Source organism: Lepidochelys olivacea (genome assembly GCF_965140295.1).
Source record: "Lepidochelys olivacea isolate rLepOli2 genome assembly, chromosome: 16".
Taxonomy (NCBI): Eukaryota; Metazoa; Chordata; order Testudines; family Cheloniidae; genus Lepidochelys; species Lepidochelys olivacea.
Genome location: NC_140426.1, coordinates 5,064,883 through 5,091,415, shown reverse-complemented (window position 1 = coordinate 5,091,415; position 26,533 = coordinate 5,064,883). Strand labels below are relative to the sequence as shown.

The window sequence follows — 26,533 nt, the reverse complement described above, 5'->3', positions numbered from 1 at the left end:
TGGCTGCTATGATGGGCTACTGAAGGAGAAATAGAGCTCAAGAACAGGTTTGCAGAGTTGGAAAATGAAGAAGGGGCTCAGCAGGTAGTCACTGAAGGTGGAAGGGCAAGGAAGAAGAGAAGAGTGTTTAGTCCGATCGGAAAAGGGGAAGAGTCAATGGAGACTACACCAAATATGAGCACTAGGAGGATACAGGATGGGTTGAAGAGGATTACAAGGGAGAATAGAAATGGAAAGAACTTGCAGCCAGAGGGAACAGGGGATAGACCGGAGAATCGCACCGTCACCAGGAAAAGGCAGGTCTACGTGATCAGGGACTCCTTACTGAGAAGAATGGACAGGCCTATAATCATAGCTGATCCAGAGAATAGAAGGGTGTGCTGTCTTCCAGGTGCTAAGATACGGGATGTGGACCTGAGGTTGAAAAGGATCCTAAAGGGAGCGGGAAAGAATCCACTGATCATCCTTAATGTGGGAACAAATGATACTGGTACATTCTCGCTGGAACGTATCAAGGGAGACTATGCCAGGCTGGGGAAGACGCTTAAGGAAATTGGGGCTCAGGTGATCTTCAGTGGGATTCTGCCTGTTCCTAGAGAAGGGCAACAAAGGTGTGACAAGATTATGACTATCAACAGATGGCTCAGGCAGTGGTGCTATAAGGAGAGCTTTGGGATGTATGGCCACTGGCAGGCATTCATGGACAGAGGACAGTTCTCTCTGGATGGACTTCATCTGAGTAGGGAGGGAAATAGACTTCTAGGATGGAGGCTGGCACAACTGATTAAAAGAGCTTTAAACTAGGAATTTGGGGGAGATGGTTGGGAGATGTCCAGGTAATCTCCACACCAGATTTTAGCATTGAGAGGGAAGAAAACAAAGTAAGAAAGGATACAGCCGTGGGTAGGAGAATGGACATAAGGAGGAAGGGCAGTGTGGATACCAGTCTAATAGGTGATACTGGCTGTAGAATGACCGTGCCTAATCGGGTACAGAATGTGAGCGAGGCCAAATAGCAAAAATTAAGATGTTTGTACACCAATGCGAGGAGCCTAGGTAACAAAATGGAGGAACTAGAGCTACTGGTGCAGGAAATGAAACCAGGTATTCTAGGGAGAACAGAAACATGGTGGAATAGGAGTCATGACTGGAGTACGGGTATTGAAGGGTCTGTGCTGTTTAGGAAAGACAGAAATAAAGGTAAAAGTGGTGGAGTAGCATTGTATATCAATGATGAGGTAGAATGTAAAGAAATAAGAAGCGATGGAATGGATAAGACAGAGTCCATCTGGGCAAAAATCACATTGGGGAAGAAAACTTCTAGATCCTCCCCTGGGATAGTGCTTGGGGTGTGCTATGGACCGCCGGGATCTAATTTGGATATGGATAGAGCTCTCTTTAATGTTTTTAATAAAGTAAATACTAATGGAAACTGCGTGATCATGGGAGACTTTAACTTCCCAGATATAGACTGGAGGACGAGTGCTAGTAATAGTAATAGGGCTCAGATTTTCCTGGATGCGATAGCTGATGGATTCCTTCATCAAGCAGTTGCTGAACTGACTAGAGGGGATGCCATATTAGATTTGGTTTTGGTGAGTAGTGAGGACCTCATAGAAGAAATGGTTGTAGGGGACAACCTTGGTTCAAGTGATCATGAGCTAATTCAGTTCAAACTGAATGGAAGGACATACAAAAATAAATCTGCGACTAGGGTTTTTGATTTCAAAAAGGCTGACTTTCAAAAATTAAGGAAATTAGTTAGGGAAGTGGATTGGACTGAAGAATTTGTGGATCTAAAGGCAGAGGAGGCCTGGGATTACTTCAAGTCAAAGCTGCAGAAGCTATCAGAAGCCTGCATCCCAAGAAAGGGGAAAAAATTCATAGGCAGGAGTTGTAGGCCAAGCTGGATAAGCAACCGTCTCAGAGAGGTGATTAAGAAAAAGCAGAAAGCCTACGGGGAGTGCAAGATGGGAGGGATCAGCAAGGAAAGCTACCTTATTGAGGCCAGAACATGAAGGGATAAAGTGAGACAGGTTAAAAGTCAAGTAGAGTTGGACCTTGCAAAGGGAATTAAAACCAATAGTAAAAGGTTCTATAGCCATATAAATAAGAAGAAAACAAAGAAAGAAGAAGTGGGACCGCTAAACACTGAGGATGGAGTGGAGGTTAAAGATAATCTAGGCTTGGCCCAATATCTAAACAAATACTTTGCCTCAGTCTTTAATGAGGCTAATGAGGATCTTAGGGATAATGGTAGCATGACAATGGGAATGAGGATATGGAGGTAGATATTACCATATCCGAGGTAGAAGCGAAACTCGAACAGCTAAATCTGGAGGACCAGACAATCTTCATCCAAGAATATTAAAGGAATTGGCACATGAAATTGCAAGCCCATTAGCAAGAATTTTTAATGAATCTGTAAACTCAGGGGTTGTACTGTATGACTGGAGTATTGCTAACATAGTTCCTATTTTTAAGAAAGGAAAAAAAAGTGATCCGGGTAACTACAGGCCTGTTAGTTTGACATCTGTAGTATGCAAGGTCTTGGAAAAAATTTTGAAGGAGAAAGTAGTTAAGGACTACTGTCATTGAAGTCAATGGTAAATGGGACAAAATACAACATGGTTTTACAAAAGGTAGATCGTGCCAAACCAACCTGATCTCCTTCTTTGAGAAAGTAACAGATTTTTTAGACAAAGAAAACACAGTGGATCTAATTTACCTAGATTTCAGTAAGGCGTTTGATTCAGTGCCACATGGAGAATTATTAGTTAAATCAGAAACGATGGGGATCAATATGAAAATTGAAAGGTGGATAACGAATTGGTTAAAGGGCAGACTACAGCGGCTCCTACTGAAAGGTGAACTGTCAGGCTGGAGGGAGGTTACCAGTGGAGTTCCTCAGGGATCGGTTTTGGGACCAATCTTATTTAATCTTTTTATTACTGACCTCGGCACAAGAAGTGGGAGTGTGCTAATAAAGTTTGCAGATGACATGAAGCTGGGAGGTATTGCCAATACAGAGAAGGACAGGGATATCCTACAGGAGGATCTGGATGACCTTGTAAACTGAAGTAATAGTAATAGGATGAAATATAATAGTGAGAGGTGTAAGATCATGCATTTAGGGATTAATAACAAGAATTTTAGTTATAAGCTGGGGACGCATCAATTAGAAGTAATGGAGGAGGAAAAGGACCTTGGAGTATTGATTGACCACAGGATGGCAATGAGCCGCCAATGTGACATGGCCGTGAAAAAAGCTAATGCGGTCTTGGGATGTATCAGGCGAGGTATTTCCAGTACAGATAAGGAGGTATTAGTACCGTTATACAAGGCACTGGTGAGACCTCACCTGGAATACTGTGTGCAGTTCTGGTCTCCCATGTTTAAGAAGGATGAATTCAAACTGGAATAGGTACAGAGAAGGACTACTAGGATGATCCGAGGAATGGAAAACTTGTCTTATGAAAGGAGACTCAAGGACCTTGGCTTGTTTAGCCTAACCAAAAGAAGGCTGAGGGGAGATATGATTGCTCTCTATAAATATATCAGAGGGATAAATACTGGAGAGGGAGAGGAATTATTTAAGCTCAGTACCAATGTGGACACAAGAACAAATGGATATAAATTGGCCATCGGGAAGTTTAGACTTGAAATTAGATGAAGGTTTCTAACCATCAGAGGCGTGAATCATAGAATCATAGAATATCAGGGTTGGAAGGGACCTCAGGAGGTCATCTAGTCCAACCCCCTGCTCAAAGGAGGACCAATCCCCAACTAAATCATCCCAGCCAGGGCTTTGTCAAGCCTGACCTTAAAAACTTCTAAGGAAGGAGATTCCACCACCTCCCTAGGTAACGCATTCCAGTGTTTCACCACCCTCCTAGTGAAAAAGTTTTTCCTAATATCCAACCAAAACCTCCCCCACTGCAACTTGAGACCATTACTCCTTGTTCTGTCATCTGCTACCACTGAGAACAGTCTAGATCCATCCTCTTTGGAACCCCCTTTCAGGTAGTTGAAAGCAGCTATCAAATCCCCCCTCATTCTTCTCTTCTGCACACTAAACAATCCCAGTTCCCTCAGTCTCTCCTCATAACTCATGTGTTCCAGTCCCCTAATTATTTTTTTTGCCCTCCACTGGACTCTCTCCAATTTTTCCACATCCTTCTTGTAGTGTGGGGCCCCAAACTGGACACAGTACTCCAGATGTGGCCTCACCAATATTGAATAGAGGGGAACGATCACGTCCCTCGATCTGCTGGCAATTCCCCTACCTATACATCCCAAAATGCCATTGGCCTTCTTGGCAACAACGGCATACTGTTGACTCATATCCAGCTTCTCGTCCACTGTAACCCCTAGGTCCTTTTCTGCAGAACTGCTGCCGAGCCATTTGGTCCCTAGTCTGTATTGGTGCATGGGATTCTTCCATCCTAAATGCAGGACTCTGCTGTTGTTGTTGTTGAACCTCATCAGATTTCTTTTGGCCCAATCCTCCAATTTGTCTAGGTCCCTCTGTATCCTATCCCTACCCTCCAGGGTATCTACCTCTCCTCCCAGTTTAGTGTCATCTGCAAACTTGCTGAGGGTGCAATCCACACCAATTTCCAGATCATTAATGAAGATATTGAACAAAACCGGCCCCAGGACCAATCCTTGGAGCACTCCACTTGATACCGGCTGCTAACTAGACATGGAGCCATTGATCACTACCCGTTGAGCCCGACAATCTAGCCAGCTTTCTATCCACCTTATTGTCCATTCATCCAGCCCATACTTCTTTAACTTACTGGCAAGAATACTGTGGGAGACCATGTCAAAAGCTTTACTAAAGTCAAGGAACAACACGTCCACTGCTTTCCCCTCATCCACAGAGCCAGTTATCTCCTCATAGAAGGCAATTAGATTAGTCAGGCATGACTTGCCCTTGGTGAATTCATGCTGACTGTTCCTGATCACTTTCCTCTCCTCTAAGTGCTTCAGAATTGATTCCTTGATTCCACTGCTCCATGATTTTTCCAGGGACTGAGGTGAGGCTGACTGGCCTGTAGTTCCCAGGATCCTTCTTCTTCCCTTTTTTAAAGATGGGCACTACATTAGCCTTTTTCCAGTCGTCCGGGACTTCCCCGGATCGCCATGAGTTTTCAAAGATAATGGCTAATGGCTCTGCAATCACATCCGCCAACTCCTTTAGCACTCTCGGATGCAGCGCATCCGTCCCCATGGACTTGTGCTCGTCCAGCTTTTCTAAATAGTCCCAAATCACTTCTTTCTCCACAGAGGGCTGGTCACCTCCTCCCCATGCTGTGCTGCCCAGTGCAGTAGTCTGGGAGCTGACCTTGTTCGTGAAGACAGAGGCAAAAAAAGCATTGAGTACTTCAGCTTTTTCCACATCCTCTGTCACTAGGTTGCCTCCCTCATTCAGTAAGGGGCCCACACTTTCCTTGACTTTCTTCTTGTTGCTAATGTAATCCTTCTGCCAGGCCAAGTTGATAGCAGCAATGGCCGGGTTCAGTACACAGGGGTTCCCTCTCATCAAAGCAAATGCAAAACTGGCTCGAGCCACCACCCAGTGACCTGGGAAAATCTTACACACCCCCTGGGTGCCTCAAAGAGCCAATACTTCCCTTCTCGCAAGCACAGAGTCTTGGTGGAGCAGAGAATCTTTAATAACATGAGGTAAACGACATCAGCATTAAATTGGGGAAACACCACAACTAGTGTTCATTAACCAAACCATGAGCAAAGACCCACCCCAGCAAATTGGGCCACATCCTTTCCCTTGGGTTCTTGAGTCCCAGAGTCCCAGAAACCAAATGTCTCTTGAGTCTAGCAATCCACAAATCACCCGAAGTCCAAAAAGTCCAGCCCCAGAGTTCAAAAGTTCATCTGCAGAGTGTTACTCCCCAGTCTGGCTAAAATGTGCATGTGTGTGGGGGGGAAGAGGTAAGGAGCACCTTACGTGACCTGAAGCTGACTGCCCCACAGGGCTCTGCTCTGCTTCGCTGTCTCACGAACAGCTCCGCTCTGCACAGCTCTGCTCTGCATCTCACGAATGCTCTGCCAGCCTATCTACAAACAGCACCACTGCACTCTAGATCTTCCAGCTCCCTACTACTTGACACAGTGCTCGGTGATTTCAGCTCTCAGTGATTTTAGCTCATAGTAGTAGGAGCCTTAATGCTGGTGCACCATAAGACCAAAGTGAATTCAGCACAGTACCTGTAGCAAGACTTTTAATAGACCCAAATTTAGCTCTGACATTCTACAGCGTAGAGAGAGACAGAGGTACAATTGGTGTTTTAGGCCCTTACACCACCAGGTACTAATACCTATCTCAAGCCTCTCACAATTCACAGAGTTTTGGAACCCATGTCCCTTGCCTAGTGAGTGCTACTTAGTTGATGGTGAGTCCCTTCATCATAACAAAAGGCCAAGTACAGTTCCAAGCACAGTTCCCATAATCAGGGTAATAACAATTTATTCTTCCCGCCCCAATAACAGAGACACTGGGGATCCCACAACAGCCAAAGTGACCATTTGGGCAACTATGGCCTCATTCTAGGCGGGGTGGGTGTGCCTATGCAAATGAGATCAGCCCCTGAAGTTCTTTTCCACAACATGCCACACCTCACCACCAAATGTCAGGGTGGAGCTCATCCTGACTCTGCCTACACTAACATACCTGAAGAAACCCTTCTTGTTACTCTTAACATCTCCTGCTAGCTGCAACTCCAGGTGTGATTTGGCCTTCCTGATTTCACTCCTGCATGCCCAAGCAATATTTTTATACTCTTCCCTGGTCATTTCTCCAATCTTCCACTTCTTGTAAGCTTCTTTTTTGTGTTTAAGATCAGCCAGGATTTCACTGTTAAGCCTAGCTGATCACCTGCCATATTTACTATTCTTTCTACACATTGGGATGGTTTGTCCCTGTAACCTCAATAAGGATTCTTTAAAATACAGCCAGCTCTCCTGGACTCCTTTCCCCCTCATGTTATTGTAACCCTTCTGCCTGTCAGAGTTGGCAGCAACAAGGGCCGGGTTCAGTATCTAGGGGTTCCATTCCAATAACACAATGCAAAACCGGCTCGAGCCCCCACCCAGTGACCTGGGACAAATATATACTACCCCTGCTAGGCGCCTCCAAGAGGCAATACTTCCCCTCTGGCAAGCACAGAGTCTGAGTGTAGCAAAAAGCCTTTTAATAACAGAGAGAAACAATGTGGCATTATGTTGGGGAAACACCACCAACAGGATTCATAACACAACCCATGAGCAAAAACCCACCCCAAGCAAATTGGGGCGTGTCCTTTCCCTTTGGTTCTTGAGTCGAGCAACCCAAAATCACCCAAAGTCCCAAAAGTCCAACGACCCAAAAGTCTCTGTCCCTGGTCAGGGCAGCCCCAGAGTTCGAAAGTTTATCTGTAAAGGTTTGTCTCCCAACCTGGGTGGAGATGGGGGGCAAGGGGGGGTTAAGGGGCACCTTACGTGGTCCAAAGCTGATTGCCCCCCCTCTCCATAAGGCTCCACTCCACCAGCTGCCCCCATGAGTTGCTCCAGGTATCCGACAAACTGCTCTGCTCCACCAGCCGCTCTGCTCCGCCATATGTCTTCAGGCTCCCCCACTACTTAACACAACACTCAGTGATTTCAGCTCTCAGTAAGTTCAGCTCTTTTTGTGATTTCAGCTTGTAGTAGGGGAGCCTCAGTGCTGGTGCACCATTGGCCCAAAGCGAATTCAGCTCAGCAGCCTGTAACTAGACTCCTAATGGAATCAAAATTAGCTCTGATATTCCACAGTGGAGAGAGGAGAAAGTACAATTAGTATAGAAGGCCCTCACCAGGAGGCCTATACTACCAAGGATTAATACCTATCCCCAGCCTCTCTCTCTTCACTGGGTTTTGTAACCCATGATCCCTGCCTAGCGAGTGCTGCTTAGTTGATGGCGAGTCCCTCCATCATAACAAAAGGCCAAGTACGGTTCCACTGTCCTTGATTCACATAATCAGGATAATAACAGTTTATTCCTGCCCCAATAACAGAGAAACTGGGGCTCCTAGAGGAGCCAAAATGACCATCTCGGCAGGGTGGGTGTGCCTATCCAAATGAGATCAGCCCCTAAAGTTCTTTTCCACAACCCACCACAACTCGCCACCAGATGTCAGGGTAGACCTCATCCTGACTCTTCTTACATCATTCTCCCAAGGGATCCTGCCCATCAGTTCCCTGAGGTTGTCAAAGTCTGCTTTTCTGAAGTCCAGGGTCCGTATTCTGCTGCTCTCCTTTCTTCCCTGTGTCAGGATCCTGAACTCGACCATCTCATGGTCACTGCCTCCCAGGTTCCCATCCACTTTTGCTTCCCCTCCTAATTCTTCCCGGTTTGTGAGCAGCAGGTCAAGAAGAGCTCTGCCCCTAGTTGGTTCCTCCAGCACTTGCACCAGGAAATTGTCCCCTACACTCTCCAAAAACTTCCTGGATTGTCTGTTCACCGCTGTATTGCTCTCCCAGCAGATATCAGGGTGTTTGAAGTCTCCCATGAGAACCAGGGCCTGCGATCTACTAACTTCCGTGAGTTGCAGAAGAAAGCCTCGTCCACCTCATCCCCCGGTCCGGTGGTCTATAGCAGACTCCCACCACGACATCACCCTTGTTGCTCACACTTATAAACTTAATCCAGAAACACTCAGGTTTTTCTGCAGTTTCATACCAGAGCTCTGAGCAGTCATACTGCTCTCCTACATACAATGCAACTCCCCCACCTTTTCTGCCCTGCCTGTCCTTCCTGAACAGTTTATATCCATCCATGACAGTACTCCAGTCATGTGAGTTATCCCACCAAGTCTCTGTTATTCCAGTCACATCATAATTCCTTGACTGTGCCAGGACTTCCAGTTCTCCCTGCTTGTTTCCCAGGCTTCGTGCATTTGTGTATAGGCACTTGAGATAACTCGCTGATCGTCCCTCTTTCTCAGTATGAGGCAGGAGCCCTCCCCTCTCACACGCTCCTGCTCGTGCTTCCTCCCGATATCCCACTTCCCCACTTACCTCAGGGCTTTGGTCTCCTTCCCCCAGTGAACCTAGTTTAAAGCCCTCCTCACTAGGTTAGCCAGCCTGCTTGCAAAGATGCTCTTCCCTCTCTTCGTTAGGTGGAGCCCGTCTCTGCCTAGCACTCCTCCTTCTTGGAACACCATCCCATGGTAAAAGAATCCAAAGCCTTCTCTCCGACACCACCTGCGTAGCCATTCATTGACTTCCACGATTCGACAGTCTCTACCCTGGCCTTTTCCTTTTACGGGGAGAATGGACGAAAACACCACTTGCGCCTCAAACTCCTTTATCCTTCTTCCCAGAGCCACGTAGTCTGCAGTGATCCGCTGAAGGTCATTCTTGGCAGTATCATTGGTGCCCACGTGGAGAAGCAGGAAGGGGTAGCGATCCAAGGGCTTGATGAGTCTTGGCAGTCTCTCTGTCACATCGTGAATCCGAGCTCCGGGCAAGCAGCAGACTTCTCGGTTTTCCCGGTTGGGGCGGTAGATAGATGACTCAGTCCCCCTGAGGAGAGAGTCCCTGACCACCACCACCCGCCTCCTTCTCTTGGGAGCGGTGGTCGTGGAACCCCAATCCCTAGGACAGTGCATCTCATGCCTTCCAATCGGCGGAATCTCCTTCTGTTCCCTTCCCTCAGATTTATCACCTAGTCCACTCTCCGCATTAGTTCCTGTGGAGAGAACATGAAAACGGTTGCTTACCTGTATCTGCGTTGCTGGTATGTGGATGCTTCCCTTTCTTCTTCTGGAGGTCACATGCTTCCAAATTTCTTCACCATCCTCCTGTCCCCACTGTGCAGCCTGCTCTGAATCTTCAGAACATTGTGTCCATAGAAGCATATCCTGACGTCTGTCCAGGAAATCTTCAGTTTCTCTTCTGCAACGCAGGGTCGATACTTGTTTCTCCAGACCTTGAACCTTCTCTTCCAATATGGAGACCAGCTTGCACTTTGTACAGACAAAGTCGCTTCTGTCCTGTGGAAGAAAGACAAACATGGCACATCCAGTGCAGGTCACAACAGCTGAACGCTCCCCATCCATATTACCTTCCTTCTACGAGCTTCCTCAGGAGTTGTAGTGACTACTCAGAGAAGCCGGCAAGATGTAAGCCTCGGTGGGCTCTCCCCGGGCGAACTCCCAGGCAAACTCCCTCTGTTAGCCTCTCTGCTGTTTGCCGCTCACTGGCTTTTTATAACAGTCAGGCCCACTCAAGGCTCACCTGAAACAAAGCACACCCAGTTCACACTTTTCAAACAAACAACCAATCAAGCACACGGTCAAACTGTCAAACTGTCCCCACAACAGACACTCAGATACTCACCAACACAGCCTCCCTAATGCAGCCCTTAGCGTACCTCCTCTCAGACAGATCCCAGGGAAACTCCCCCTGTTAGCCTCTCTGCTGTTTGCCGCCCAGTTCTGGAACAGCCTTCCAAGGGAAGCAGCGGGGGCAAAAGACCCATCTGGCTTCAAGGTTAAACTCAATAAGTTTATGGAGGAGATGGTATGATGGGATAACATGATTTTGGCAATTAATTGATCTTTAACTATTCATGGTAAATAGGCCCAATGGCCTGTGATGGGATGTTAGATGGGGTGGGAACTGAGTTACTACAGAGAATTCTCTCCTGGGTATCTGGCTGGTGAATCTTGCCACATGCTCAGGGTTCAGCTGATTGCCATATTTGGGGTCGGGAAGGAATTTTCCTCCAGGGCAGATTGGAAGAGGTCCTGGGTTTTTTTTGCCTTCCTCTGTAGCATGGGGCACGCGTCACTTGCTGGAGGATTCTCTGCACCTTGAAGTCTTTAAACCACGATTTGAGGACTTCAATAGCTCAGACATAGGTGAGAGGTTTATTGCAGAAGTGGGTGGGTGAGATTCTGTGGCCTGCATTGTGCAGGAGGTCAGACTAGATGATCACAATAGTCCCTTCTGACCTTAATATCTATGAATCTATGAGTCTATGAGACTCAGCAAGGTATGCAAGGGCATGCGACCAGGCCACATGACTCAGGGCTCCATTTTGGGATGTCTGTATTTTTCCACAAACTGGTCTAGGAACCAAGTTTAAAACAAAGGGTTCCTGCCATATGCTAAAGCTATAAAAGGCAGGGAGTGACATCATCTGTTGTTCTTCACTCCCCACAGAAGAGGACTCCTGGAAACACCTGAGGAACAGAGACGGAACTGGGGGAAGTGCTGGACCCAGGCTAAAGAAATTTATAGCCTGTGTATGGAAACTGGGGAAACCCAAGCTGCAAAGCAAAGGCAGCTTGTGCCTTGAGAATCTGTGAGCCTGCTTGTATCATCACTCAGGGTGAGAAACTGTTAATTCAAATCCTATCCTTCTAGCATGTTAAGCTTAGTTTGCGTTTTTGTTTATTTGCCAGGCAATCCGCTCTGATCTCTTTGCTATAATTTATAATCACTTAAAATCTATCTTTTGTAGTTAATAAACTTATTTTATGTTTTAATCTAAACCAGTAAATTTGGAGTGATGTTCTTGGGAATCTTAGCTCGAGGGACAAGGGCTGTTGCATTTCCTCTCCACATTGATGAAGAGGCAAACTAGATAATAAATTCATACTGGTCAGGGTTTTGACAGCTCTGGGGTTCTAGACTGGGAAGCTGGTGGTTATTTTGGCTATAGCATCTCTATTGTTGGTTCATGCAGTGGCTGGTCAGCCTGTGTGTGTCCCTACCTATGTGAATGCTGGTGGAAGTGTAGGACTGGGAGTTAGCCTGAAGTTTGTCACAGCAGCACAGTGTGAGGGGGAGCCCAGACTGGTGAGTCAGAGGGCTCAGTGGTACCCCAGTTATAGGTGGCACCCCAGGGAGAACCCATCACAACTGGAATGTGCATTTGATTTTTTCTTCCTAAGTGAAGAGCTTTGCACTTCATAGAATAGAATATCAGGGTTGGAAGGGACCTCAGGAGATTATCTAGTCCAAGCCCCTGCTCAAAGCCCCCTAGTCCAAGCCCCTGCCACAGTATTCTTGTCAGCAAGTTAAGGAAGTATGGGCTGGATGAATGCACTACAAGGTGGGTAGAAAGCTGGCTAGATTGTCGGGCTCAACGGGTAGTGATCAATGGCTCCATGTCTAGTTGGCAGCCGGTATCAAGTGGAGTACCCCAAGGGTCGGTCCTGGGGCCGGTTTTGTTCAATATCTTCATAAATGATCTGGAGGATGGTGTGGATTGCACTCTCAGCAAATTTGCGGATGATACTAAACTGGGAGGAGTGGTAGATACGCTGGAGGGGAGGGATAGGATACAGAAGGACCTAGACAAATTGGAGGATTGGGCCAAAAGAAATCTGATGAGGTTCAATAAGGATAAGTGCAGGGTCCTGCACTTAGGACGGAAGAACCCAATGCACAGCTACAGACTAGGGACCGAATGGCTAGGCAGCAGTTCTGCGGAAAAGGACCTAGGGGTGACAGTGGATGAGAAGCTGGATATGAGTCAGCAGTGTGCCCTTGTTGCCAAGAAGGCCAATGGCATTTTGGGATGTATAAGTAGGGGCATAGCGAGCAGATCGAGGGACGTGATCGTCCCCCTCTATTCGACATTGGTGAGGCCTCATCTGGAGTACTGTGTCCAGTTTTGGGCCCCACACTACAAGAAGGATGTGGATAAATTGGAGAGAGTCCAGCGAAGGGCAACAAAAATGATTAGGGGACTGGAACACATGAGTTATGAGGAGGGGCTGAGGGAGCTGGGATTGTTTAGCCTGCAGAAGAGAAGAATGAGGGGGGATTTGATAGCTGCTTTCAACTACCTGAAAGGGGGTTCCAAAGAGGATGGCTCTAGACTGTTCTCAATGGTAGCAGATGACAGAACGAGGAGTAATGGTCTCAAGTTGCAGTGGGGGAGGTTTAGATTGGATATTAGGAAAAACTTTTTCACTAAGGGGGTGGTGAAACACTGGAATGCGTTACCTAGGGAGGTGGTAGAATCTCCTTCCTTAGAGGTTTTTAAGGTCAGGCTTGACAAAGCCCTGGCTGGGATGATTTAACTGGGAATTGGTCCTGCTTTGAGCAGGGGGTTGGACTAGATGACCTTCTGGGGTCCCTTCCAACCCTGATATTCTATGATTCTATGATTCTATGATTCAAAGCAGGACCAATCCCCACTTGTCTTTATTGAATTTCATCTTGTTGATTTCAGATCAATTCTCCAATTTGTCGAGGTTGTTTTTAATTCTAATCCTGTCCTCCAAAGTGCTTGCAACCCCTCCCAGTTTGGTGTCATTCGCAAATGTTATTAGCATACTCTTCACTTCATTATCCAAGTTGTTAATGAAAGCCCTGAGATATTTGGGATTCTGAGCTATGGAGAACCATTACAACTTCAGAGCAGAACACTTCTCACATGGAAGATGGGATGGATCCAGCACTGCTATGGTGCTGCAGGGCATCTTCCCACTTTCGGGGATTTAGTGGCTAAGGTTTACAGTGGCACTATCTTCTGTTATGCCAGTAGCATCTAGAGGCCTCAGCCAATGGCATGGTCCCGTTGTGGCAGGTGCTGTACAAACACAGAGTGAGAGACCGTTCCTGCCCCAAACAGCTTGCAATCTAAATAGACAATACAGACAAAGGGTGAGGGGAAACAGAGGCTCAGAGAGAGGAAATGACTTGCCTGTGATCATTCAGGAGCTCAATGACAGACCCAGAAACAGAGCTCAGATCTCCTGACTCCCAGCCCAATGCCCCATGCATGGATAGAAAGAGACACATGGCTGGTTACAGTTGCTGATTTAAACACTATTACTGAGATGCTTCTCATTCCTTTTAGACAAGTTATTTTTGAGAGGGCCCGATAACTTGGTCCCAGAAGAAGTGGTTTGAGAGACTTTGAAAATGGATATAAGGGGTTAGGCTGCCAGCTGTCCTGCCCAGGAGGAGTCACTGTTGGACAGGCCAGCTTTGAGTATCCCGACCGTTGGGTGTAGATGTGGGAGCAGAGACTCCTACAATGTATATGGTCCATCAGATGTGATCGTCCAGCAGGCCTGGGAGTTACAGACATTATACCGCCCGCAGTCCCACCACTGTGTATTGGGCTGCAGTTAGAATGTATCAGATAAGTAGCCATGGGCCTGGGCAATAGGTGGAAAGGGGACCTCACCTAAGCCTCACCTGGCTATTCTTGTCTCTCTTGAATTAACACTCGACTCTAGTGCTATTGGAGATCTGCTAAGATCCTGATTGTTAATAATTGATAGCACTTTTCACATAAGTATGAACTGTGAGTTCTTGTAATAGTATTCTTACTCCTGAAATCCCTGGTAGTTTCAGTAGCAGATGGTATGCTTCTGAATGTCCTGTTTTACAATATTACATAGTGTTGCTGTGCGCTGTTAAATAGTTCCTGCATTCCACCCCAGAGATGGCTGCAATCCAGTGTTTTCCTAAGTGAATTGATTAACTTTTGCAAAGTGCTTTGATTATCCTGGTTTAAAGGTGCAGTGTTACTCCAGAGTTCCACACGATGGCGCCTTTGTTCTGGCCTCTGGACTTCTGTCCAGGCCCCACTGGGAGAATGTTATCAGAGAGTTTGTAAATAAAAAACCTGGCATGGGATTATTATTGGTGCCTTCGCAAAAAGAAAAGGAGTACTTGTGGCACCTTAGAGACTAACCAATTTATTTGAGCATGAGCTTTCGTGAGCTACAGCTCACTTCATCTCACGAAAGCTCATGCTCAAATAAATTGGTTAGTCTCTAAGGTGCCACAAGTCCTCCTTTTCTTTTTGCGAATACAGACTAACACGGCTGTTACTCTGAAACCTGTCATTATTGGTGCCTTGTTATCCATGGGGACTTGGGCTGCAACACCAAGTAGAAACAGCATGAGAAAAAAAGGGAAAGGAATGTGAGATTTTATTCTACGTTGCAGCCGCAGGGCACAAAGTGCCTGTATTCTGCATCTTGTGCTGGCCCAAGCACATTGTCAGCACTTAATAAAAACAGAATTAATAATAAATCATATGACTTAATAATAAATGAAATTTAGCTATGACTCAGTAATGCACTTTTTATCAGGAGATTTCAAAGCACTTTACACAGGAGGTTGGGCTCATTATCCCCATTTTACATACGGGGAAAACTGAAGTACAGACAGGGGAAGTAACTTGCCCAAGGTCACCCAGGAAGTCAGTGGCAGAGCTAGGAATAGAACCCAGGTCTGCCAACTCCCAGTCCAGTGCTCTAGCCCTTAGAAGTGCCCCTCCCCTGAGTGACATTATACACCTGCCTACCCAGCTGGCCCCATCTGCCCACCTCCCTGGCATCCACAATGAATTTCTAGACATTATATAGAGGACAATTTCCTAATTCAAATTTCCATATTCCTCCCTCCATCCCCACCAACCCAGCTGTCCCTAGATTCTCCCCCAAGCCAGCTAGCAACCCCCTTGGGCTTTCCCACAATCATCCACTGTCCCCCTTGGGTGCCACCCAAGCTCTGCCCCCCAACTTTTCCCAGCCACCATCCTCATCTGCCTCCATCTTCCTCCCTCTCCCTGCATAGCACCACAGTCAGCTTCCTATCCTACCACCAGCCTCCCCACTGGCCCCTGGATACCTCCACAAGCCCAGTGTCCCTTAATTGCCCCTGGCTTTTCCCAGCCACCTCTCCCCATATAGCCCCCCAACTGCCCCTAGTTTCTGCCCAGGTACTGCTACAAACCTATCTGCCCTAGCTTTCTCTCCCAGACCCCCTGCAGCATGCACCAAGCTGCCAAGTTTTGTGCAACTCCCTGCCTTCCCCCCAGCTCAGGCAGGGAATATTACCCTTAAACTATAGATTCATACATTCTGAGGCCAGAACTAAGGGACCATTGTGATCATCCAGTCTGACCCCCTGTATAACATGGGCCAGAGGCATGCCCTGAATTCATTCCTGCTTGAACCAGAGCAGAACTTTTAGAAGAAAACATTTCTGATTTAAAAACTGACAATGCTGAAGATTCCACCACAACCCTTAGTAAGCTGTTCCAATGGATAATTCCCCTCTCTGTCAAAAATGTACATCTTATCCCCAGTCTGGCTTCAATTTCCAGCCATTGCATACTGTTCAACCTTTCTCCGCTAGACTGAAGAACCTGCTGTTATCAAATTTCTGTTCCCCATGTAGGTACTTACGATGGTGATCAAGTCACACCTCTTCTTAAGTTAAATAGATTGAGCTCCTTGAGTCTATCACTGTACAGCAGGTTTTCCAATCCTTTAATCATTCTTCTGGCTCTGCTCTTAACCCTCTCCAATTCGTCAACATCCTTCTTAAATTTTGGGTACCAGAGCTGGACACAGTATTCCAGCAGTGGTCACACCAGTGCCAAATACAGGGGTAAAAGTAACCTCACTAGTAAAATGTTTTTAATCCTTAGTCCCAATTATCAGTCACAGTTTTCTGTTCTTTCTCCCAGCTGATTTGGCTCATATTGTTTTCAGCTTTGTGAAACTGGCCCTTTTAAAGCACCAAGTATATGTATTACTGGCTTGGACTTTATTCTGTTTGCACGTAATATAAGTTTGCATGTAAACTACCACTAATATTTAGTTCTGTGATAAATTCCTCTTTATCTCCCAAGACAAGGTCTAATATAGAATTTCCCCATGTTGGATGCAACATTTTTTGAATTAGGAAATTGTCCTCTATATAATGTCTAGAAATTCTGCAGATTTTTAGTACTGTCTGCATGAGCCCTCCAGCATGTCACTCAGATTGAAGTCCCCCATGATCACATAACTTTTTTCCCATTATAGTTAGGTGCTTAATGAGCAGGTAGTCCTCTTCCCTAGTATGATCTGGTGCTTTGCAGCAGACACCAACTAGTACCCCTTGTGATGCTGGCAGCCCAGATGCCAGCTCTTGCCCGGGCTGCAGACATTTGCTAAGAACGGACAACCTCATAGCTGGAGACCAGATCAGGTCACTTGTGTGTTGCTTTTGCTCAAAATAGGTATTAATCTTATAAGAATGTATTTAGTGTTTTAAACTCTGAAATGCTTGAGTGTTGCTACCTGCATTAATCTCACTGATAATATCTATTTCCCCTGTTATAAATTTAAGTGTTTGCTCTGAAAATGTAAACCCTCCCCCCCGAGTCAGGAGAGACACATTGGCAAGTGTAAAATACTAGTTTGACACAGGTCTTATCTTCTGCCCAACAAAAGAAGGCCCATAGACACCAGACAAGCCATTGTGAAACATCAGAGGAGAAAAGACTTTGTTGTTTGCTCCCCTGCCCACCGTTGAAGAGGAGAAGTATAAGTGAACTCATCTCATCATCCTGAACTCTGGGAGAAGGCTCTCCCAGCACTGTAAAAAAACTACCCCCACAAGGGGAGTAGCCACCAGCACTGGGCCCAGCGCTGGTGCACTGTCTACACTGCCACTTTACAGCGCTGAAATTTGCAGCGCTCAGGGGTGTGTTTTTTCACACCCCTGAGTAAAGTGGCAGTGTAGACAAGCCCTAAGAATAGACAGATTACTACAATGCTGTCACTTTTAGGCTCTAGATGGTTACTCATTTGTGTGTGTTAGGTTGCTTTAACTTGTAAATAACTCTCTTATTCCTTTCTCCTAGGTAATAAACCTTTAGACAGTTTATTTCAGGATTGGCTACAGGTGTTGTTCTTGGTGTAAGATGTAGGGTACTAACTGGTCTGGGGTAAGTGACTGGTCTCTTGGGACTGGAAGCAACCTGAACGTGGTGTGATTTTTAAGTGACCATTTATCACTAAGTCCAGATTGTCTGGGTAGCAAGATAGATAGGAGAGTCCAAGGCAGTGATCCCCAAACTGTGGGGCACACCCCCCCCAGGCAAACACAGAGAAATTTTTTGCGGGGGTGCACAGCAGGGCCAGGGCCAGCCCCCACAGGAGGTCGGGAGAGAGCACCACGCTTCCAGACCCACTCCACCCCCAGCCTCACTCCTCTCCCCCAACCCCATTCAGCCCCCAGTGTTGGGCCTCCAGGCCCAGCTACACCCTCATTCCCTCAGACCAGCTCTGCCCCCAGCCACAGCTCCCCCCCCCTTCCCCACTTCTGTCCCCAGCTCCATCTTCTGCCCAAGCTTGGTTGCTGAAGAAACCTTGGCTATGCAGTACTCAGGGGTGGGGCGCGGACAGTTTCCGTTATTGGCATGTGGGGGTGTGACTGAAAAAGTTTGAGCACCACTGGTCTAAGGGGACTGTCTGTGACTCCAGGGTAAGACATTTGCCCATGAACTTTCCTAAATAATAACACCTAGCTCTTAGGCAGTGCTTTTCATCACTACATCTCAAAGCATTTAGAGGAGAGGAAAGTGATCAGGAACAGCCAGCATGGATTCACCAAGGGCAAGTCATGCCTGACTAATCGAATTGCCTTTTGTGACGAGATAACTGGCCCTGTGGATGAGGGGAAAGCGGTGGACGTGTTGTTTCTTGACTTTAGCAAAACTTTTGACATGGTCTCCCACAGTATTTTTGCCAGTAAGTTAAAGAAGAATGGGCTGGATGAATGGACAATAAGGTGGATAGAAAGCTGGCTAGATTGTCAGGCTCAACGGGTAGTGAACAATGGCTCCATGTCTAGTTGGCAGCCGGTATCAAGTGGAGTGCGCCAAGGGTTGGTCTTCGGGCCGGTTTTGTTCAATATCTTCATTAAAGATCTGGAGGATGGTGTGGATTGCACCCTCAGCAAGTTTGCAGATGACACTAAACTGGGAGGAGAGGTAGATACGCTGGAGGGTAGGAATAGGATACAGAGTGTCAAAGTTTGACTCAGACTCACAATTTATCAGACCACTCTGTTTTATTAGCAAAGCTGCTCTGCTAATACATTTAGAAGTGAGCCCCCCCAAGTGGGGCTTGTGTCTTTTAATTTATACAGTTTTTTGGAGAACAAGTTACAGAGAAGTTACAGACAAAAGAAGAAAAAGATTTTAGTCACCACCCTTCGAGATCCCTGAGATCAGTCACGTATCTTCAATTACCTGCCACCCTTAACAATCTCCTTTAACAGCTTCCAGTTAACTGAACTAATTGCCCTTCACACCTTCCATTCTGATGCCTGCTTCTTAGACGTGCTGGCTCTATCCTAATTGCTTCTCCATTCAAAAGCTAACTGTCCCTAGTGTGCTCCCTCAGATACTTTGTAACATGTTTTGGCATGCCCTCTCATATACAATGTATCCAGCATGTCCCCTTATACAACGTTATACTTATACAATGTTATACTTCCACAAGAAGGACCTAGAGAAATTAGAGGGTTGGGCCAAAAGAAATCTGATGAGGTTCAACAAGGACAAGTGCAGAGTCCTGCACTTAGGACGGAAGAATCCCATGCACCGGTACAGACTAGGGACCGAATGGCTCGGCAGCAGTTCTGCAGAAAAGGACCTTGGGGTTACAGTGGACAAGAAGCTGGATATGAGTCAACAATGTGCCCTTGTCGCCAAGAAGGCCAAAGGCATTTTGGGATGTATAAGGAGGGGCATTGCCAGCAGATCGAGGGACGTGATCGTTCCCCTCTATTCAACATTGGTGAGGCCTCATCTGGAGTACTGTGTCTGGTTTTGGACCTTACACTACAAGAAGGATGTGGAAAAACTGGAAAACATCCTGCGGAGGGCAACAAAAATGATTAGGGGACTGGAACACATGACTTCTGAGGAGAGGCTGAGGGAACTGGGATTGTTTAGTCTGCGGAAGAGACGAATGAGGGGGGATTTGATAGCTGGTTTCAACTACCTGAAAGGGAGTTCGAAAGAGGATGGATCTAGACTGTTCTCAGTGGTAGCAGATGACAGAACGAGGAGTAATGGTCTCAAGTTGCAGTCGGGGAGGTTTAGGTTGGATATTAGGAAAAACTTTTTCACTAGGAGACATTGGAAGACTAGGTGAAACATTGGAATGCGTTACCTAGGGAGGTGGTGGAATCTCCTTCCTTAAAAGTTTTTAAGGTCAGGCTTGACAAAGCCCTGGCTGGGATGATTTAGTTGGGGATTGGTCCTGCTTTGAGCAGGGGGTTGGACTAGATGACCTCCTGAGGTCCCTTGCAACCCTGATATTCTATGATTGTATGAAAGCTCAGTATTATGATCTCCATTTTACCTATGGGGAAACTGAGGCACACAACAATTAAAGTGACTTGCACAAGGTCACCGGTACCTGCTATATAGGCAGGAATAGAACCCACCTCTCCTGAGTCCCACTTGAATGCACTATCCACTCGTCCTCACTGCCTCTCACAGACCAGGCTCTAACCATTGACTTTAACATTCCAGTCATGCCAAGCTTCCCATCGGGTTGCAGTAACCTCAGCTAGGCCACATACAGGAGCAGCTCCAATTCCCCTGGCCCCTAGCAGTGGTGTCCAGGCCGTGAAAGAATTTCTTCTCATCTCCCCCACAGTGTCTTAATTTTGCTCTTGACGTCCTGATTGTGTGCGAAACGCTGCACCTTTGTGTCCCCTTTTCACCCTTTGGGGGTTACTTTACGGCCCGGGTTCTGATTTGCATACTTAGAATCACAGAATCATAGAATATCAGGGTTGGAAGGGACCTCAGGAGGTCATCTAGTCCAACCCCCTGCTCAAAAGCAGGACCAATCCCCAATTAAATCATCCCAGCCAGGGCTTTGTCAAGCCTGACCTTAAAAACTTCTAAGAAAGGAGATTCCACCACCTCCCTAGGCAACGCATTCCAGTGTTTCACCACCCTCCTAGTGAAAAAGTTTTTCCTAATATCCAACCTAAACCTCCCCCACTGCAACTTGAGACCATTACTCCTTGTCCTGTCCTCTTCCACCACTGAGAATAGTCTAGAACCATCCTCTCTGGAACCACCTCTCAGGTAGTTGAAAGCAGCTATCAAATCCCCTCTCATTCTTCTCTTCTGCAGACTAAACAATCCCAGTTCCCTCAGCCTCTCCTCATAAGTCATGTGTTCCAGACCCCTAATCAGTTTTGTTGCCCTTCGCTGGACTCTCTCCAATTTATCCACATCCTTCTTGTAGTGTGGGGCCCAAAACTGGACACAGTACTCCAGATGAGGCCTCACCAATGTCGAATAGAGGGGAACGATCACGTCCCTCGATCTGCTCGCTATGCCCCTACTTATACAGCCCAAAATGCCATTGGCCTTCTTGGCAACAAGGGCACACTGCTGACTCATATCCAGCTTCTCGTCCACTGTCACCCCTAGGTCCTTTTCTGCAGAACTGCTGCCGAGCCATTTGGTCCCTAGTCTGTAGCTGTGCATTGGGTTCTTTCGTCCTAAGTGCAGGACCCTGCACTTATCCTTATTGAACCTCATCAGATTTCTTTTGGCCCAATCCTCCAATTTGTCTAGGTCCCTCTGTATCCCATCCCTCCCCTCCAGCATATCTACCACTCCTCCCAGTTTAGTATCATCCGCAAATTTGCTGAGAGTGCAATCCACACCATCCTCCAGATCATTTATGAAGATATTGAACAAAACTGGCCCCAGGACCGACCCTTGGGGCACTCCACTTGATACCGGCTGCCAACTAGACATGGAGCCATTGATCACTACCCGTTGAGCCCGACAATCTAGCCAGCTTTCTATCCACCTTATAGTGCATTCATCCAGCCCATACTTCCTTAACTTGCTGACAAGAATACTGTGGGAGACCGTGTCAAAAGCTTTGCTAAAGTCAAGAAACAATACATCCACTGCTTTCCCTTCATCCACAGAACCAGTAATCTCATCATAGAAGGCGATTAGATTAGTCAGGCATGTAAGTGATTCTTTGACATTGATAGGCACAGATGCCAGCCATTGAGCAGCTGTGCACCAATGGGCCAGGCTGGTGCCTGCAGCTCAGGGCCTGAGCCCTCTGTCCCCAGCCCCCACCCAGGACCCAGGCGGGAGACGCAGGGAAGGACAGGCTTGTGCCACGTGAGTGCCTCCAGGCATGGACGATGCTGGGCTCTATGAGTCAGGCCTGGGCAGGATGGGGCCTCTGGGATGGGACAATCTGGCCTGGGGAGGTCTGGGGGCGTGGCTGCGGACCATAGAGAGGGGCTAGAGCGGCTCGGCCAGAGCGGAAGCGAGGAGCGGGAGGGCCGGAAGCCCGCGCCGTGGGGAGGAGCCGGGGCCGGGGCCGGGGCGCTGAGGTGGGAGATCTGGCCGGGGCAGTGCGAAGCTTGCCGGGGCCTGGCTCGTGGACGGGGGGAGCCTGAGACGGGGGGGTCCTCATTGGCGGGCTGGGGCCAGCAAATGGCTGCAGCGGGGCTGCCGGGGGCCCAGAGGGGCCCAGAGGGGGCGGGCGCGCTGCCCTCTGACAGGCGCCTGCCCGGCCTCGCCCTCTGCCCGGCACGGAGCTGCCGCGCACGCCGGTCCCGTGTGTGTCAAGCCGCTGGCAGAGGGTCGGTTATTTAACAGTCCAGCTCCTGCATTATCGCGAGGCAGGCTGGAAATGGGAGAGACTGTGCCCGCTTAAAGGGGCCCCGGTAGGGTGGGAGCTCAGCGTCTAGTCGCCCTAGACCACTGCTCTGTAGTGGCGGATGCTAAGACCTAGAGCCACTTGTGCCAGCGCTGGGGCTAGTGGGAGCCCTGCTGCAGGCTGGGTTCTGGTAGCTTGGGGCATTTGCATCGCTATCTTAATTAAGCCTGCTGAGCTGATGGAAACCTCTTTATACGGCTCCCTAGTGGAGAGGTGGTTTCTGGGGCTCCTTGCATCTTGCACCAAGGCCATGCTGTCTGCATCTGGGGTCATTATCTTATCAAGTCCCTCTTTCTACCTGTAGCCCAGTACCCATGACCGGTGCTCTCCTGTCCACATGCACAGGAGACGATGGGGGTTTTGCTAAGAACTACCACAGTTCCAAGCTTCTGAGGGGTTGTTACGAACTGTGAGTCAAAGGTATATATGCTGTTTAACCTGTTGTTCCAGATTACAAAAAGTTCTCAATTGGCTACAGCCTTTTACGGTCCATATTATTGTCTTTGAAATCCAGCTGTAGTCCATCAAGATGAAAGAGCAAAGAGGGAATATTGTCAAGCAGGAGAATAGTTTTACTTCTCATTTATTGTATGGCATTAGCCAATTCACTGGTTTGTGCCTCAGTTTCCCCAGCTGTAAAATGGATACCATTATAATAATACCTGTCTCACAGGAGTGGGGTGAGAATTAATGAATGTTTGTAAAGGTCTTTGGGATCCCTAGATGAAAGGTGCTATAGGCATGCACACTATTATTAAAGTGTGGTGTTAATGCAGATAATTGAAAAAGTCTCAGGGCTCAATCCTTCTCTCAGTGAATCCAGTGGAAGCAGGATCAGGCCCTAAATGTGGAGCGGCAGCAGCAAATTCTGGCTACATGTGCGTACCCCATTGAAGTCTCAGTCCCCCATGGGCCATCAGCAGTGTTTGAACCTGGAACCTTCAGCACCAAAGCTTAGATGTCTACCTCCTAAGTTAAAGGACAAGGTCCATTAATTGTCAGCAGTAGCAGGCTGGTGCCTCTTGTGTGGACCACTCCCAGAGCGAGAGATGCCGCCCACTTTGCAAATGTGTTCTATATTCCCCCACCCCCCCCAGCAGGGTAAGCCTCTCATGCGTGTCTGAGCTGACCTAGAGTTCGTGTCTGTTTAGATGCCAGTTCTATAATAGCCTCTGCCTTGGGCCAATAGCTGGGGGTTGAAACCCAAAATGTAGACCTTTACCCTTCCCTGAGGAGGATAGATAACAAGGTTGTAAAGTGACAAGGTGGGTGAGTAATCGCTCTTATTGGACCAATTTCTGTTGGTGAGAGAGACGAGCTTTTGAGCCACACAAAGCTGCTATTATGGTCTCTCTCACCAACAGAAGTTGGTCCAGTAAAAGATCTTACTTCCCCCGCTTTGTCTCGCTAATATCCTGAGACCAACACCCTGCATTACCACCCCACCTGGGGTTGGCCCACGCAGAGTGTAGCTGCCTCCTACTGCCCCCAGCTAATAGATCTTGTTCTTTAGCTGACGTACTAGAAGCTGTGCTTTTGTGCTGAAAGTCCCAGAGTCAAACACTGCTGACAGCCTGTGTAGGGGGTCACTGTATGAATATGTACATGAATAACTAGGCCCATATGTGAGCATTTGTAGTATTAGGGCCTCTGTTTGTTGTGACCTTTCACATGTGAACAATTTCATAGTAAATGTTAGTGTCCGTCTCGGTAGTATGGAGCCTTAAAGAGTTGCTACCTTAAAAAATAAAAGTAGAAAATTCATTAAGAAGCCATTTCTGTTTGGGGACAAAAAACCAGAAGAAAATCATTAAGGATCAAGTCAAAGGGAATTTAAAAACAACGCCACAGCACACCACCAAATGTTACGGTACGAACACCAGTGATTGGTAATGTGAATTTAGAAATTTCTCACTTTCCCTATGTGTGTGTTTGCTGCTTCCTGTAAAAAGCTGCTGTTCCTTCCTTCTATGACTCTCAATAAGTTTGATCAGACAGGAGAACCTTGCTACTCTGCATGACCCCAACCTGGGACGTTTCTACCTTCTGTAACGAACAGGCACCAACTTCCCCACTCTGTTTATTTTCAGAGCCCTTTGGTGACAGAATGACAGTATGGATGTTGGGGATAGTCCCCTTCTCCCAGACAGCATCCTCTATGAGATTTTCCTGTACCTGGACCACGTAGATGTGCTCTCGGTGGGGTTGGTGTGTCGGCAATGGCATGCGGTGGCCCGGGATGAGTTCCTGTGGAAGGAGCTGTTCTATAGATACTACAGGGTCTCTCGGGAAGTGCCACGGCACCCAGGTCTGGTATTTTTAACTATGTTTAGTAAGTTATCAATTTTGCATTGTTGAAAAGGGCTGGGTTAGCTGACTGGTAGACCACAGTCCTGTTAATTCACAAAACAGGAACAGCATTGGCAGCAGCACAAGATTTCCTCCATGCAGCCCTGCCAGTTTGCCCCCCTCTGACCTGTAGGGACCCCATCTCTGACTGATGGTATTCTATAAAGGCCCATCCCTGGAAAGCTAAGCACTGAGATGTGTGCGGGACATGCAGCTCCCAGTAGATTATTTAATCCTTGGCCTCTTAGACAGGTCAGTGTGACATGGGCACTGGTCCATGTGACATGAACTCGGGATTGCAGTTCAGGGAACATCAGCCATCACATAGTGACCTAGAGGGGAAAGGGTCTATTGCCCATCAGACCCTGTTGAAAATTGTGGAATGGAATTTGCTGAAAATTCAGAGATTTCCCTCCCCTACCCCATCCATGTCTAAAATTTAAAGATTTTTTTTAAACCCGTCTGCAGACTGACAGTTTCTTACAATACCTAGACCAGGCTGCTGGGTGATTATTGCCCCTTTAAGAAGGGCATAAGCAGGTACAACAAATCTCATGTTTATGGTGGTGTTGTGTTATCCACTTGTGGTCTCACTTGGCCTTGCACCTGAACATCTTCAACCACTGGTTGAGGACTGGCCAAGGAAGACAACAGTGGTCCTTAACCATGGATCACCAGGTCATATTCCTAGTGTAGACAGACCCTTGTTGCTGAGAGGACTCAGGGACTGGGCATTGCCAAGATGCATACAAGTCCCACTTGGGAGGTGCAGGCTTTATCATGATTCTGCGGAACTCTGCTCCCCACCATATGACATGTACAGCAGCCATGTGCTCATCCTCCAGTTCCACTCCTGTGGACGAGAGTGGGAAATCAAGAGGATGCAGAGGCAGAGAATGCCTGACCTTCCTGCTGAGTGAGGCAGGAGAGTCATGCTGTGAAGAATGAGTGAGCAAAGAACCCATTCTTGGGGGAGGGAGAAAAGTACAAAAATGGCTGCAAAAATCCACTTGGCTTCAACCCTGCAGCCTTTAGGATCTGTAGCTCCAGCATGGGGCTGCTGCCTGTTTTCTGAACCCTGAAGGTTTTCTCTGTCACCGTAGACCCTTGGATAACTGGCTTTTAGCTGTAACCAGCATAAGTAAATGCAAAATGAAGATGTATTTAATATTTCCACGTTAGTTTTGTTTGACTTGTGCATGTGCTCCTCTAATTCCTGTTTACTCTGTGGCCATAGCTGGCAAACCTGTTTGTTAGCTGCTGTTATGTCATTGGACCCATTAGTGCAGTAGAGTAAGTCCAGGAATTTGGTTGGGTACTTCCCCAGCTCTGTGGGGGGCTGAAAACAAAATAGCTAGAGCACTTGGTGCACTGGCCTGTACTGCTCTCCCTGTGTGACATACCTGTGACAAGAGGCCGATATTAAAGGATACTGCCAACAAAATGAGTGGCTGAACTGGAGTTTCAAAGAGGTCATCCACCCTAGGGGACTGATGGAAAGGAGCAGAGCCCCCCAGTCTGGTCAGTAGGTAGGTCTGCCTGTGTCAAGCTGCCCCTGTTGAGAAGGGACTACAATGTCAGGGTTCCAGTTCAAACCTAGGGAGAAGCATCATGTCTGTAGGTTCAGTAAATGGGATCCAGGGGCTGCTGTGAC

General features: G+C 47.4%; 1 protein-coding gene across 5 annotated transcripts in view; it reads left to right on the top strand.

Annotated features, from left to right (window-relative positions):
- FBXW5 (F-box and WD repeat domain containing 5) overlaps nt 1-26,533 on the top strand; it is a 58,680-nt gene that overhangs the window by 14,397 nt on the left and 17,750 nt on the right. Inside the window, exons 1-3 of one of the 5 annotated variants that reach the window (XM_084650351.1) lie at nt 22,160-22,201; nt 22,835-22,950; nt 24,621-24,838. In XM_084650351.1, the coding sequence (XP_084506477.1) occupies nt 24,646-24,838 (193 nt within the window). In that variant the 5' untranslated portion in view covers nt 22,160-22,201; nt 22,835-22,950; nt 24,621-24,645. Of the gene's footprint in view, nt 1-11,212; nt 11,382-22,150; nt 22,202-22,543; nt 22,951-24,381; nt 24,401-24,620; nt 24,839-26,533 lie in introns of those variants that run through there. The other 4 variants (XM_084650353.1, XM_084650355.1, XM_084650354.1 and 1 more) reach the window with 4 other exon arrangements.